The sequence below is a fragment of the Carlito syrichta genome, unplaced genomic scaffold (assembly GCF_000164805.1).
Source record: "Carlito syrichta isolate Samal-C Ts95f unplaced genomic scaffold, Tarsius_syrichta-2.0.1 Scaffold300972, whole genome shotgun sequence".
In the NCBI taxonomy this organism is placed as follows: Eukaryota; Metazoa; Chordata; class Mammalia; order Primates; family Tarsiidae; genus Carlito; species Carlito syrichta.
In genome coordinates, this window is record NW_007245068.1 from 10,768 (window position 1) to 26,134 (window position 15,367).

General features: G+C 55.4%; 1 protein-coding gene across 1 annotated transcript in view; it reads left to right on the plus strand.

The window, feature by feature from the left end:
* The first annotated feature begins 3,187 nt into the window (after positions 1 to 3,187).
* PKN1 (protein kinase N1) overlaps positions 3,188 to 15,367 on the plus strand; it is a 30,623-nt gene continuing 18,443 nt past the window's right edge. Inside the window, exons 1-6 of the mRNA XM_008054739.1 lie at positions 3,188 to 3,251; positions 4,056 to 4,353; positions 5,123 to 5,274; positions 9,894 to 10,029; positions 13,312 to 13,457; positions 14,429 to 14,642. Of these exons, the coding sequence (XP_008052930.1) occupies positions 3,213 to 3,251; positions 4,056 to 4,353; positions 5,123 to 5,274; positions 9,894 to 10,029; positions 13,312 to 13,457; positions 14,429 to 14,642 (985 nt within the window). The 5' untranslated portion in view covers positions 3,188 to 3,212. The remainder of the gene's footprint in view (positions 3,252 to 4,055; positions 4,354 to 5,122; positions 5,275 to 9,893; positions 10,030 to 13,311; positions 13,458 to 14,428; positions 14,643 to 15,367) is intronic.

Here is a 15,367-nt window from a genome sequence, read left to right on the forward strand (position 1 = left end):
GGGGGGGGGGGGGGGGGGAGAGAGGGGGAGACTTGGCCAGCTCCCGGCAGGCGGGGCTGCTGTGAAATCCTTACTGGTAAGCATCATGGACGGTGGCTCGGGTGTGGTGGCTCAGGGTGTGAATCCATGTCCCTTAACCCTGGCCTCTCAGCCTTGGCACTGGTAACATTCAGGGCTGGATCATTCTCCGTGGCAGGGGCTGTCCTGGGCACTGTAGGGTACAGAGGAGCATCCTTGGCCTCCACCTGATAGATACCACCTCCCCACCCCTAGTCACGACTACCAAAAATGTCTCATGCTCCTGGGTGTGGGGCCAAAATTCTTCTTTAGGCCAGGTGCTGTGGCTCATGCCTATAATCCCAACCCTTTGGGAGACCGAGGCTGGAGGACTGCTTGAGGTCATGAGTTCAAGAACAGTCTGGGCAACCTAATGAGGGCTTGTCTCTACAAAAAACAACAACAACAAAAAGTGAAAACTTAGCCAGAAGTGGTGGCTTGCATCTATAGTCCCAGCTACACTCGAGGCTGAGGCTGAAGGATCGCCTGAACCCAGGAGGTCAAGGATGTGGTGAGCGGTGATTGTGCCACTACACTTCAGCCTGGGCAACAGAGTGAGACTCCCATGCAAACAACAACAAAAAATTCCCCCTCTGTTGAGAGTTTTCTCACCTCTAAAGTGGGGAGAGTCATGGCAGTTACTCAGGCTTATTTACTCAGCCTCCCAAGTAGCTGGGACTATATAGGTGCATGCCATCTTGACACCTAGTTTTTTTGTTGCTTTTTTTTTTTGTAGAGATGGGATCTTGCTATGTTGTCCAGGCTGGTCTTGAACTCCTGGGCTCAAGCAGTTCCTCCACCTCGGCCTCCCAAAGTGCTGGAATTATAGGTATGAGTTACCATGCCTAGCTGAAACTACACTTTGAGTACCCATATAAACATTCTTTTTTTGTTAGAGTCTCACTCTCACCCTACTGGAGTGCAGTTGCCCCTCACGGCTACCACAGCCTCAACCTGCTGGACTCAGGTGATCTTTCTGTCTCAGCCTTCCAAGTAGCTACAACTGTAGGCTCACACCAACATGCCTGGCTAATTTTTTTATTTACTGTAGAGACAAGGTCTTGCCAAGTTGCCCAGGCTGGTACAAACCCCTGGGCTCAGGCAATTCTCTCACCTTCACCTCCCAAAGTGCTGGTATTATAGGTGTGGGCCACTGTGCCTTGGCTTTTTTTGTTTTTTAAATAGAGATAGGACCTCATTCAGTCTCCCAGGCTGGAATGCAGTCGTGTGAAACAGCACATTGCAGCCTTGAACTCCTGAGCTCAAGTGATCCTCCCCGCTCAGCCTCCCGAATAGCTGGGAGTATAAGCATGAGCCACCACACCTGACTACACCCCTCTGTTTTTCTTTTTCTTTTTTTTTTTTTTTTGAGTTGGAGTTTCACTCTGTCGCCCAGACTGGAGTGCAGTGGCACACTCCTGGCCACCACAGCCTCAACCTGCTGGGCTCCGGCGATCCTTCCGCCTCAGCCTTCCAAGTAGCTGGAACTACAGGCGCGTGCTACCACGCTGGGCTAACTTTGTTTTGATTTATTATAGAGATGAGGTTTCACCAAGTTGCCCAGGCTGGTCTTGAACCCCTGGGCTCAGGCATTCCTCTCGCCTCTGCCTCCCAAAGTACTGGAATTACAGGCTAGAGCCACTGCGCCCGACCTGTTCTGAGCACATTTAAGGTAGGCTGGTCTAAGCTATGGCATTCAGTAGGTTAGGTATATTAAATGGTTTTTTATCCTTTTGAGTTGGGGTCTCACTCTGTCTCCCAGGCTGGAGTGCAGTGGCAAGATCACGGCTCACCACAGCCTCTGACTCCTGGGCTCAAGTGATCCTTCTACATCAGCTTTCTGAATTGCTGTAACTACAGGTGTCTACCACCACACCTGGCTAAATTTTTTTTTTGTAGAGATGGGGCTTTTGCTGTGTTGCCCAGGCTGGTCTCGAACTCTCGGGCTCAAGCGATCCTCCCATATCAGCCTGCCATAGTGCTGGATTACAGGCAGGAGCCACTGTGCCTGGCCAAAATGCATTTTTTTACTTAGCATTTCCGGCTTACAATGGGCTTTTCAGAATGTCACCCCATGTGAGTTGAGGAGCATCTGTGGTTGGACTGGAGTGTTAGGGTGTGCCTGGCCAGCAGTTGTGGGCTGCTGGCTTCGGAGCCCTCTCGTCCCACCCCTAGTGCTGTCTTCTAGTGTGCTGGCCTCAGGGAGGTGCCACCGGGCTGGCTGGCCCTGGGGCCTCTCTGAACGGTGGCAGCAGCAGTTGGCACCGTGATGGGAGGAAGCAGGAAGTTGGGTGGCCCGTCTGCAGGAAGGGAGCTCGGCCCTGCAGAACGGAGTGTTCTGACCCTGAAGGGGAAGTCTGGACGAGGGGTTGTGGGCGGGTTGTAGCAGGGCTGGAGTTCCATGGGAGCAGGGCATGCTGCAGGGGCCTCGGGGCGTGGGTGAGCCTGTGGGCCACACCCACTCGGGCAGTGGGAGTTGTGGTGGTGGGCTCTGGAGTGACCTGAATAAGCACTCTGGGCGTTTGCAGATATGTGTATATGCGATAGGTTTGGGCACGCGCACATGCTTGGAGGGATGGGAATGTGCACACACGTGAGACTGTGTTCCGTCACATACACAGGCATGGGAGTGTGCACACATCTGCAGACCTGGGAGCACGCACACACATGAGTCTGTGTTCTGGCATGTGCACACAGGCCTGGGAGTGTGCACACACCTGTGGGCCTGTGTTCCATCCACACCTGAACCTGTGTTCCGGCACCCACCTGCAGGCATGGGGGTGTGCACACATGTGAGCCTGAGTTCTGTGCACATGCCTACATGTATTGGAAGTATGTGCACACCCAGGTCAGCCCCTGGGGCCTCTGTCCCCTCATGGGAGTCTGTTCACCACATACACACCGTGTGTGTGAGTGCACACACCGCCTGCACTTGGACATCCTCTTGGTACAGGGAGCGAGGACTGTCCCTGTCCTACCTCTGGAGGAGCAGGCTTGGCCCTGGAGGTGGGGCTCAGGGGAAGGCCCCCAGATGCCCCGGAGCTGGCCTGGCGCAGGGGCTGCTGGGAGCTGGCAGGAAAGAGGAAGTGGCCGCCGAGAGGCCCTAGCAGGGCTGAGGTTCAGGAAGAGGGCGGGGCCCCCAGCCCGGACCCAGGATGGCGGAGGCTGATCCCCCTTCGGAGCAGGAGCTGGAGGTGGAGTCTGGGGTCCCCGGGGGGCAGGCAGGAGGTCCCAGGTGACTCAGGCCTAGGCCCTGTGCTGGCGCCTCTGGGCTTGGGACCCAGGAGAGGTGATGGGATCCTATGTGGAGGATGGCAGTGTCCGGTGCCCTTCAGGTCTCTCAGTTGGGGAGACAGAGGACAGACCCGGCCTCTGCTCTCCGGCTGTGGAGGAAGCAGGAGGGAGAAGGGAGCCCTCAGGACTCTGTCCTTGGGGTGCAGCAGTGAGAAGACAGGCCTGCTCTCAAGGGTCCACAGTTTGAGGGTTTAACCAGGGGAAGGTGGGGCCTGCCCTCAGGATCCCCTGGTTTGGGGGAGGGCAGTGGAGAGCAGGTGGTGTCTTCCCTTGCACCCCCTAGTTGGGGGGCAGCAAAAGGGAGACCGGGCCTGGTCTCAAGGCCCCCTCATGTGGGGCACAGTGGTGGGTGATGGGCCTCCCCTCCAGAGTGCCTCCATATTCGACCCAGATGAAGAGGGTCCAGGATGTACCTGTCCAGGGGTCTCCTAGTTTGAGAGGATAGGGAAGGCAGAAGGCGCCCTCGGTGCCTCCCAGTTTGGGGCAGTCAGGAACTGGACAGGGCCTCGTCTCCCCTCCCAGTCTGGGGGGTCAGAGAAGGTGGAGCAGGTGCTGTCCTGGGAGCTGGAGGCCGGCAGGGAGGCTGGGACAGAGGCCAGCGCAGAGGCTGGGACGGAGGCTGGGCAGCGGCCGGGCCAGGCTGGCTGCGTGGGGTCTGTGCCCAGAGCCCTCTGGGCCCTGCTGACTCCACCCCATCCCCACAGAGCGAGCCACACAGCTGGTCCCTGCTGGAGCAGCTGGGCCTGGCAGGGGCGGACCTGGCGGCCCCCGGGGTGCAGCAGCAGCTGGAGCTGGAGCGGGAGCGGCTGCGGCGGGAGATCCGCAAGGAGCTGAAGCTGAAGGAGGGCGCCGAGAACCTGCGGCGGGCCACCACCGACCTGGGCCGCAGCCTGGGCCCCGTGGAGCTGCTGCTGCGGGGCTCCTCGCGCCGCCTGGACCTGCTGCACCAGCAGCTGCAGGAGCTGCACGCCCACGTGGTGCTGCCCGAGCCTGCGCCCCACGGTGAGCCGAGGGGTGCTGGGTGCGGCTCCCCTGCCTCTCCCTCCCCACCAGCCTGGAGGCTTGCCTGGCCATGGCCACTGCAGCCTGAGGGGGGCAGAATGAGTGCCAAGACCCACGTGGCCTCCAGCACCCAGGGAGGGGCGCACACAGCCTCCTAGGCCCTGACCACACTCGGAGATGCACAGGGTGTCCCGCGGGGCCTAAGGTACAGTCGCCAAAAGCCAGGTGACACTCAGATACTCAGGGTGTCCCACAGGCACCTGAAGACACAGCCATCCCAAAACCCAGACAATGCCCAAAGACGTCCACATCACCACACGGATACCCGGGAGTCACACCGCCACACCATCGCCTGGAGTTCTGAACTCAAAGTTGTATCAACATGCAGAGCACCACCCGGGCGCCCAGGCTTCAGACAGGCACTATGACACCTGTGTCTCACATCTGCACACCCTGTGGTTCACACACTGCACTGCTTCCACACCTGGGGGCTCACACACACAGTCACAACAGCGCAGAGGACGCACATACTCCCGCACGCTGGCCGAGCCCGTTCGTCCTGGGCCTTGTTCCAGCCCGGAGGGGTTGCCCTGGGAGGCCGGGTGAGTCCACACCTGCTGGGTCTTGGTGTCTCCCGCCTGCCTGTCTGCTGGCCTCCAGCTTTTCTCCTCCCAAGCCCTGGGGGCAATGCCCAGACCAAGATCAGAACAGCCTCCCTGTCAGACTGAGGTGGTGACCCCGGTGACTATCTCCCACCCATCCCCTCCAGATGCCCCCCAATCCCCGGGCACTGGCGACCCTGCCTGCTCAGCCACCAACCTGAACCGCGTGGCAGGCCTGGAGAAGCAGCTGGCCATCGAGTTGAAGGTGAAGCAGGGCGCCGAAAATATGATCCAGACCTACAGCAATGGCAGCACCAAGGTGGGCAACGCGCGTGCGCACCCTCAAGTGCACACATGCACATGTACGCACCTACAGAAATGTGTGTACATCCTACATGTGCACACACCTACCCACAACCACATGAATGTGTACACACCTTGCATGTACACACACCCTGCATGTGCACATACCTGCATGTGCATGCACCCACACAAATGTGTACACACCCTGCAGGTGCACAAAGCCACCTGCACGTGTGCACACCTGCACACAGGAATGTACACACACCCCACATGTGTGCATACTTGTACATGCATGCATCCACATACACATGTACACACCCTGCACTTGCACACACCTGTATGTACATGCACCCACTTGCTTACACACAAACCTGTACATGCACACACCCATCCAAATGAATACAAACACCGCACATGCGTGCACACCTGCACGTGCATGCACCCCCCTGCATGCACACACCCACACAAATGCATGCCCACATCGGCATGTGTACACCCATTACATGTGCATATGCCCGTATCCACTGATGTTGTACAGACATGCACGCACACCTGTACATGCACACACCCACCCATGAACATGTACACACACCTGAGTGTGCACACAGCTGCGCATACAACCATGCTTGTACAGACCTACATGTGCACACATGTACCAGCATATGTATAAACTTGCACACCACATGTGTACTCACATCTGCACGCACACCCAGAGTGCACGCTTACCTACTGGTGTGCCTGCCCACAGCTGCACATGCGCCTGCTGACTTCTACACAGCTGCACGACATACCTGTGAGCCCATTACAGGCTGGAACGCAAGGTACAGCCTACAGCTGCCCCCCGTGGGAGCCCGGGACTCCGGGTTGAGGAGAGAGAGGCTGACAAGTGACTTGGTGGCAGGACTAGGGCACAGGCAGCTTATGGGGACATAGAGAAAGCAGGGTGACTGTAGGTGACATCAGACAGACTCACGACAGAGATTGTCTTCCCTCCCTGCTCACACAGCCCTCCCCCGAGACTCAAGGCATTCGTAGTCAGGGCAACACACAGCCTCTCGCTGCTGAGGGTGTCTCCTGACACACATACACAGTCATGTCAACACCTTGGCACACATGCCATCATCATGACATCTGGAGACACGTGAGCAGTCATGATGTCTAGAGACACGACACTTAGCCATGCACAGAGAGTTACCACCAGAGCCATGTCTAGACACCCACACACACATACCCCCTCTGTCACATTCATACCCAGAGACTGGCACACATGGACACACAGTCCCTAGTCCAGCCAACCCTGGGGACACACACACAGGTCCTCACTCCAACGAGCACAGCCAGATCTATAGTTTGAGACTCAGCATCCAGAGAACCCATGGCTCACGTGTGTACACACCAGTGTGAATGGCACACAGGAGGACAGACCACACAGGTTATTTTGTACTTTTTTCTTTTCTTCTTCTTTTTTTTTTTTTTTGAGTTGGGGTCTCTTTCTGTCACCCAGGCTGGAGTGCAGTGGCACGCTCAAAGCCACTGCAGCCTCCACCTGGCGATCCTTCTGTCTCAGCCTTCCAAGTAACTGGATCTACAGGCATGCACCACCATGCCTGGCTATTTTAAAAATTTATTGTAAAGACGAGGTCTCGCCCAGTTGCCCAGGTGGGTTTCAGACTGGTGGCTCGGGCCATCCATTTACCTCAATCTCCCAAAGTGTTGGGATTATGGGCTTGAGCCACCATGCTCTGCCTTTTTTCTTTTTTTCTTTTTTTGAGTTGAGATCTCACTCTGTCTCCCAGGCTGGAGTGCAGTGGCACCATCAAGGCTCAACACAGCCTCTACTTTCTGGGCTCATGGGATCCTCTCTCCTCAGCCTCCCAAGTAGCTGGGCCCACAGGCATGCACCACCACAACCTGGCTAATTTTTTTTGGTAGAGACCAGGTCAAGATGTTCTCGAACCCCTGGACTCAAGCAATCCTCCTGTGTCAGCCTCCCAAAGTGCTGGGATAATAGACCTGAACCACTGCACCTGGCCCATTATTTTACCTTTCGTTGAGGTGTAGTGTACTCAGAGTTCAGGCAGTGCAGGTGCACAGTGTGATGAAGTTGTCCCTGTGTGTGTACCATGCACATCAAAAAGCAGGACGTTTCCAACCCCCCAGAAAGTTCCTTCATGCCTCCTCCAGTTGGTACCCAGACTTCTGGGAATTGAGGACCACAGACTCACTTTGCATGATTTTAAATTTCTTTTTTTTTTTTGAGTTGGAGTCTCACTCTGTCGCCCAGACTGGAGTGCAGTGGCCGCTCCTGGCCACCGCAGCCTCGACCTGCTGGGCTCCGGCGATCCTTCCGCCTCAGCCTTACGAGTAACCGGAACTACAGGCGCCCGCTACCATGCCTGGCTAATTTTTTGATTTATTGTAGAGATGAGGTCTCGCCAAGTTGCCTGGGCGGGTCTCAAACCCGCGGGCTCAGGCAATTCACTCACCTCGGCCTCCCAAAGCGCGGGATTACAGGCTGAGCCACCGAGCCCGTCCTGGCTTTAAATTTCATAGAGCTAGAATTGTACAGTGTCCTCTGTCCCCATTCCGATGTGCACGTGGATTGCTTTGGGAACACCCACTGGGACCTGAGGACTCCTGGTAATGCCACAGCTCCCAACTTCCATGACCTCCGCACCGGGGGTAGTCTCTCCCCACAGCTCATTCCTGGGGGTCACATGGTTTGTCTGCATGGCGAGGTGAGGACACCGGCCCCAAGATCACTGCGTTCTAGTCACCCCACCTCAGACACAGTGTCTGTGTGCCAGGCACAGAACAGGCGCTGATCCCCGTGCTTGCCAGGGAGACAAAAATACATACTTAAATCTGATTAGATGTTTCTCAACCGTGTTTTCAGTATCGTTCCCCTAGGGGGCCTTTTTCAGACATTTTTTTTCCCAGTCACCCCATGTGGTAAAATACCCATGACATAAAATGTACCACGTCAACCATTTTGAAGTGTGCAATCCAGTGTCCTTGAATACACGCATAGCTTTGCCCAACCACCTCCTCCATCTCACTGCAGAACATTTCATGACCCCAAGCAGATCAGGTACCCATTAGCAGTCACTCTGATTCCCCTCCCCCAGGAACTGCTAATCTACTTTATGCTGAATGGATTTACCTGTTCTGGACGTTTCGGATAAATCCATGTGGCCTTTTCTGTCAGGCTTCTGTCATTCAGCACAATATTTCTGAGGTTCATTTGCATTGTCGCCTGTGTCAGAACTTCATTCCTTTTAAGGGCTGAGTAATATCCCACGGTATGGGCCAGGTTTGGTGGCTCACACCTGTAATCCCAGCACTTTGGGAGGTGGAGGTGGGAGAATTGCCTGAGTCTAGGAATTCGAGACCAGCCTGGGCAAAGTAGCAAAACTCCATCTTTACAAAATAAAGAAATAAATGAATAAATATCCTGTTGTATGGATATATCACATTTTGTTTACCTCTTTATCAGTTGATGGACCCTTGAAGTTTTTCTGCCTTTTGGCTACTATGAGTAGTGCTGCTGTGAACATTTGTGTACAAGTGTATATGTATGTGTTTATTTTTTGAGTCGGGGTGTCTGTGGCCCAGGCTGGAGTGCGGTGGCACAATCACGGCTCACTGCAGCCTCAATTTCTTGGGCCCAGGCCATCCTCCCACCTCAGCCTCCCAAGTAGCTGGGTCTACAGGTGAGCACCACCATGCCTGGCTAATTTCTTTTTTATTTTTGTAGAATGAGGTCTTGCTACATCATCCAGGCTGGTCTCGAACTCCTGAGCTCAAGCAGTTCTCCCACTTCAGCCTCCCAAAGCGTTTGGATTATAGACATGAGCCGCCACGCCTGACCCTGTGTACAAATTTTTAAACACCATCCTACCAAATGTTGAAACAGATCAACCGTATATTTCTCTATGTATTTCTGTGCATTATACACAAAACAGAGATTTTCACGCCCAATTTTTGCCCTCTGGAGGTGATACTACCCAGTTGAATATGAGCAGAGTGGATGTAAATGTCTTGCAGTGTCTTATCAGAAGGTTCACATGGCACAAAGTGGATGGAAAAACCCACAACCGGCCTGCAGCATGTGTGCACACACAGGGTTGTGGGCTGGGCCAGGTGTGGTCCCAGTTGCATCCTGCACACACACAACCAGTCCCCTGTAGCTGTCGACTGTCTCACATACCCACCCCTTCCCCTTGGCGGCTCACCTACACGCCACAGGGACCTCACCCACGTGTGTGCCGTGCCAGCAGCTGATGCGGATTCAGGCCCACTGGTGCCAGGCACGGCTCCGAGCCCAACACAGATTAGCTCCTTCAGGCTCCATCCCATGGAAGCTGGAGACATCAGTCGTCTGGTTCTGCAGATGAGGAAATTGAAGCCCAGAGGGGACACGTGGCTTGCCCGAGGTCACACAGCCATTCAGTGGCAGAGCCAGGATTCAAACCCCATGCATTATATCACTGTGCCCAGGATGGCATGGAAGAAGCTCCTCCCCTCCACAGCACAGTCACATGGGTGCCTGGCACCCGCGCAGTGCACTCAGCAGGGCCAGTGGCCAGATCTTAGCTACCTCGCCCCCCTCTCATGGACCGTCTCTGATCCCAGGACCGGAAGCTGCTGCTGACAGCCCAACAGATGCTGCAGGACAGTAAGACCAAGATCGACATTATCCGCATGCAGCTCCGCCGGGCACTGCAGGCTGGCCAGCTGGAGAGCCAGGTGGCCTCGGACGAGACCCAAGGTGAGTCCCTCACCCTGAGACTGCCAGGCCTGCATCCCGCCTACCAGGGCTCAGCCACCGGCCCCACAAAGGTACTCTTTCTGGGATAGGGAGGTGGTTCCTGTGACTCAATGTGTGACTAGAACCCATCCCTGGCCCTCTCTGGGCCTGAGTTTCCCATTTTGTCCCATGCAAGGTTTGGACTAGACCAGGGGTTGGCAAACTACCACATGCAGGCCAGATGCACCTGCTGTCTGGTTTTGTAAATAAAGTTTTATTGGCACACAGCCATGCCTATTTGTTTGCTGTGGTCCATGACTACTTTACACACTGACAGCAGAGCTGAGGAGTGGCCATAAAGCCTGTGTGGGCCACAGTGTCGAAGATATTTGCTGTTTGACTCTGCAGAACTGTGTGGACCCCTGGACTAGATGGCTGTTTTGTCACCTTGACCTCTGTGTGTGTGTGTGTGTGTGTGTGTGTGTGTGTGTGTGTTTCTGTTTGTGTGTACAAATGCCTGGGGTTGTCTCACAAACTGAGTGTGTTGAGATTATCCACCTGAATTTGTGACAGGGTCTTGGTGTGATGTGTGCCAGACTGATTGTGCCCCTACTATCCATGTGTGTCAGTATTAACATGACTGTGGGGACCAGGGTGTATACATATGCCCTTGTAACTGTGAGAGTTTCTGTGTCACCATGAGAGATGACATCAGGACATCAGCTATTTTTTTGGTGGGGGGAGTCAGAGTCTCACTCTGTCATCCAGGCTAGAGTGCAGTAGTGTGATCACAGATCACTGCAGCCTCCACCTCCTGGGCTCAAGTGATCCTCCTGCCTTAGCTTCCTGAGTAGCTGGGACTGCAGGTATATGCCACCAGGTCCAGCTAATATTTTTATTTTTTGTAGAGACAAGTTTTCGCTATGTTACCCAGGCTGGTTTTGAACTCCTGGGCTCAAGCGATCCTCCCACCTCAGCCTCCCAAAGTGCTGGGATTACAGGCATGAGCTACCATGCCCGGCCAACATTGGCTGTTGATAGGGCTTGTAACTCAGGTGACAATGTGTCTGTCTTGGGGTGTGTGTGTCAGTGTGATTGTGTGTCTGTTCTGTGGATACCTACCCATGTGAGCATCTCAGTAACTGGGTGTGAGAGTGTGCCTGTGTCCCTTTGCTTCTGGGTATAGTTGTGACCATGGATGACAGGTGACTTTATCTCTAGAAGTCTCAGTTATTGAGTGTTGTGTAATAGCAGGCCTAGGGGTGAGGGTGCAGCTGTGTTGTAAGACTGTGAATATCAGCATCTCTATGAATTTGTGTCTGCATTGTTGGTGTCCACGTGAGTACCACACATCTGCTGGCACAGTGTGACTGTGTGTGACTGTCTATGACAAAGTGTCAGGGACTGAGTAGGGGTCATTACAGGTAGAACAATGAGACTGTCTTGGGAACACATAACCATGTGTAAGTGTGACTTATGGGTGACAAATTTTCCTACACCTGGCTTGTCCCAGTGTCCTTGTGCCATGCTCTGTGTCATTGGGTGACTGTGTCCTGGGTTGGGCAGTCATTGTATCCCTGTGGCTTCACACTTGGGTGTGACACCCAGTCTTTTTTTTTGTTTTTTGAGTTGAAGTCTCACTCTGTTACCCAGGCTGGAAGGCAGTGGCATGCTCCCGGCCACCGCAGCCTCGACCTGCTGGGCTCCGGCAATCCTTCCGCCTCAGCTTTCCAAGTAGCTGGAATTACAGGCGTGTACTACCATGCCCAGCTAATTTTTGATTTATTGTAGAGACAAGATCTTGCCAAGTTCCCCAGGTGTGTGTCGAACCCTTGGGCTCAGGCAATCCTCTCGCCTAGCCTTCCAAAGTGCTGGGATTACAGGCTGAGCCACTGAGCCTGGCCGACACCCAGTCTTTTTCCTTGTGATGTTGGGTCTCTGTGCCTGTGGGTATTGATGATACTGTCCTGCTTGTGTGACAGTGTGGTGGCATTTCTTCTCTTGTCCTTGTGCCTTCCATATGACAGTGTGGTTATGCCCCTCTTCTCCCTGGGCTGGAGTTAGAGCCCTGGGTCTTTTGCCTTAGGATGGCTATGTCTCTTTTCTTGACTCTGCTTTATAAGGGCGTTTGTGTCTTGTGACCATGTCCTTCAACCCCTGTAATGGTGGTGACAGGGCTGTGTCTATATGACCACAGAACATGATCTATGTGACAGTGTCCCTATGTGGCAGTATGACTGCATCATTGTGACAGAGTGTGTATTCCTCTGCCTGCAGGTGACAGTGTGCCTACACTGGTGACATTGTGTCCCGTGGACAACAGTGTGACAATGTCTGTGTGACAGTGTCTGTCTTAGTCTATTTGGGCTGGCATAAAAATGTTTCATAGGCCGAATGGCTTAAACAAAATTTATTTTCTCACAGTTCTAGAGACTGGAAGTCTGGGATCAGGGTGCCAGCATGTTTGCTCTCCTGGCCACCTTCTCGCTCTGTTTTCACATGGTGTCTCCTCTTTTCATAAGAACACTAATCCCATCATGAGGGTGTTTCCCCATGAATTCATCTATCCCTACTCACCTCCCAAAGGCCCTACCTCTAAATATCATCCCATCGGGGGTCAGGGCTTCCGCATGAATTTCGGGGACAGAGACCTTCAGTCCCTAACAGTGTCCTTGTGGCTGACACCAGCTGTGTGATAGTGTGATTGTTTCTGTGTGGCTGTCCAAATGCCCATGAGTGTCACTGTGCCTGGTTAACAGTGTAACTGCCTGATGTTGACTGTTCAGTGGGGAGTGAAGTGTGTCAGCATTTGTATGTCAGTATGATTTATTTCCCTCTCTATGTGGGTTGTTGACAGTCCCTGGGTGAAAAATGTGACGGTTCCTGGGTGACAGTGACTGAAGCTACATGTGACTGTCACTGTCGGTCACAGTGGGCCCGAGTCTGTCTCTGGGATGAAGAGGAACTGTGACAATGTGCCTGTCCCTAAGCCCAGGCTGACAGTGTGCCTGTGTATCATTGCTGTAACTGTCCCTGAGTGACAGGGTAACTTTGTCCCTGGGGCTGCAACTGTGGGCCGTAGTGTTTGGATAAGAGTGACTGCATCTGGGTGGAAGTGGGGCTGACCGCCTTGGGTGACAATGTGACAAGTGTCGCTGTGATTGCCCCTTGGGAGAAACGCGATGTATCTTGGTGATGACCTGTCCATGGCTGGTGCCTGTTTCTGGGGGTGCCCAGGTTTCTGGGACCAGACTGGGGGGGGACTGCGGGCTAGCCTCACTGCCTCGTCCTCCACGCTCACAGACGGTCCAGACTTGGGCGCCGTGGAGCTCCGCATAGAGGAGCTCCGGCACCACTTCCGAGTGGAACACGCCGTGGCGGAGGGCGCCAAGAACGTCCTGCGCCTGCTCAGCGCTGCCAAGGCCCCGGATCGCAAGGCGGTCAGCGAGGTGAGGGGCGGGGCCTCGGCCAGGGGCGGGGGGTTCGCCAGGAATGGCCTTGGGAGGGGCGGGGCCTCGCGGGGCGCGGCCTTGTCAGGGGGTGGGGCCTCCGCCGGGAGGGGTCATTGTGAGAGGCGGGCTTTGTTGAGGGAAAGGGCCTTCATCAGATACTGTCACAGCCAGGGAGTGGGTCTCAAAGGGGGCGTGGCCTTCACAAGGGGTGGTGCCTCAGCTGGGAGGGGTCACTGTCAAGGGCGGGGCCTCAGCCCGGGGAGAGGGAGGATTTCCCCAGGAATGGCCGTGGAAGGGGTGAAGCCTTAAGGAGGTGTGGCCTTGACAGGGGGTGGGGCCTCCACCCCGGTGGGGGGCGGAGCCTTATTCAGAAGCCGTCACGTGAGGGGTGGATCCCAAAGGGGGCGTGGCCTTTACAGGGGGTGGGGCCTCACCCTGGAGAGCCCACTGTGAGGGGCGGGGCCCCACCCAGGTACGGACTCCTGGGGCTTCGGCTAGAGGCTAGGTCTGGTTTCCAGGTAGCATAGTGATGGGAGCAAGTTGATTTGAGGTTTCGGTCTCTAGGGCAGGGGTATGCAATCCCCGGGCCGCGGCCGGGCACAGGTCTGTGGCCTGTTAGGAACTGGGCTACACGGCAGAAGGCGAGCAGCTAACGAGCGGAGCTCTGCTTCTGTCAGATCCACAGTGGCATTAGATTCTCATAGGAGCGCGGACCCTGTTGTGAACTGCACTTATAAGGGATCTGGATTGCTGCTCCTTTTGAGAATCTGATGCCTGATGATTCCCCCCGCCCTGGCGGAAGAATTCTTTCCCACAAAACCGGTCCCTGGTGCCAGAAAGGTTGGCCATCGCTGCTCTAGGGAGAAGGAACCCAAGGCGGGACATAGCCGACCTGGGGGTTTGACCTAGGTATGCGCTTGCGGAGGGGCAAGCCCAGGCCTGTCCCCAGTCCCACCTTCCCGCCGCAGGCCCAGGAGAAGTTGACAGAGTCCAGCCAGAAGCTGGGGCTGCTACGGGAGGCCCTGGAGCGGAGGCTCGGGGAGCTGCCCGCCGACCACCCCAAGGGGCGGCTGCTGCGTGAAGAGCTCGCCGTGGCCTCATCTGCCGCCTTCAGCGCCCGCCTGGCTGGGCCCTTCCCTGCCACGCACTACAGTACCCTGTGCAAGCCCGCACCCCTCACAGGTGGGTCTGGGGCCTCCCCCACTCCGAGCCCTGAGCCCTGAGCCCTGAGCCCAGATCTCCACTCTCCCCGGCCCTGGACTCCCAACCAACCCCCTCCGCCGTCTAGTAGACAACCCTTTAGACCCTGGATTTCCTGACATCCTTTTCCTTGGGTCTGGGCTCTTGCTCCGCCCCCCTCCTCAGTTTCCCCACCTCCCCACCTGACCCTGCTTGTTCCTCCAGCCACATTCTCCCCACCCTGAACCTCTGCTGTCTCCAGGCCACCTTGCTGAGACCCTTCAGCCCCTACCCCTCCAGGCCAGCCCCACCCTAGACTCCCACCTTAGACCTCATCTTAGACCTCAGATTACCCCACCAAATCCTATCCTAGCCCTATCCTGTTCCTCCTTGCCTGGACTCCAGGCTTCAGCCCTGAATCTCTCTTCTACCCCTAAACTCTGGCATCTAGATCTCCTACATGCCAAGATCACTTTTTTTTTCTCCCCCAAGTCAGATTCTCACTCTGTTGCCCAGGCTGGAGTGCAGTGGCACAATAATCACGGCCACCGCAGTCTCGACCTGCTGGCCTCAGGTGATCCTTCCACCTCAACCTTCCAAGTAGTTGGGACTGCAGGCACTCGTTACCATGCCTGGCTTATTTTTTGATTTATTATAGAGATGAGGCCTCACCAAGTTGCCCAGACTAGTCATAGAACCCGTGGGCTCAGGCAGTCCTCTCACCTCGG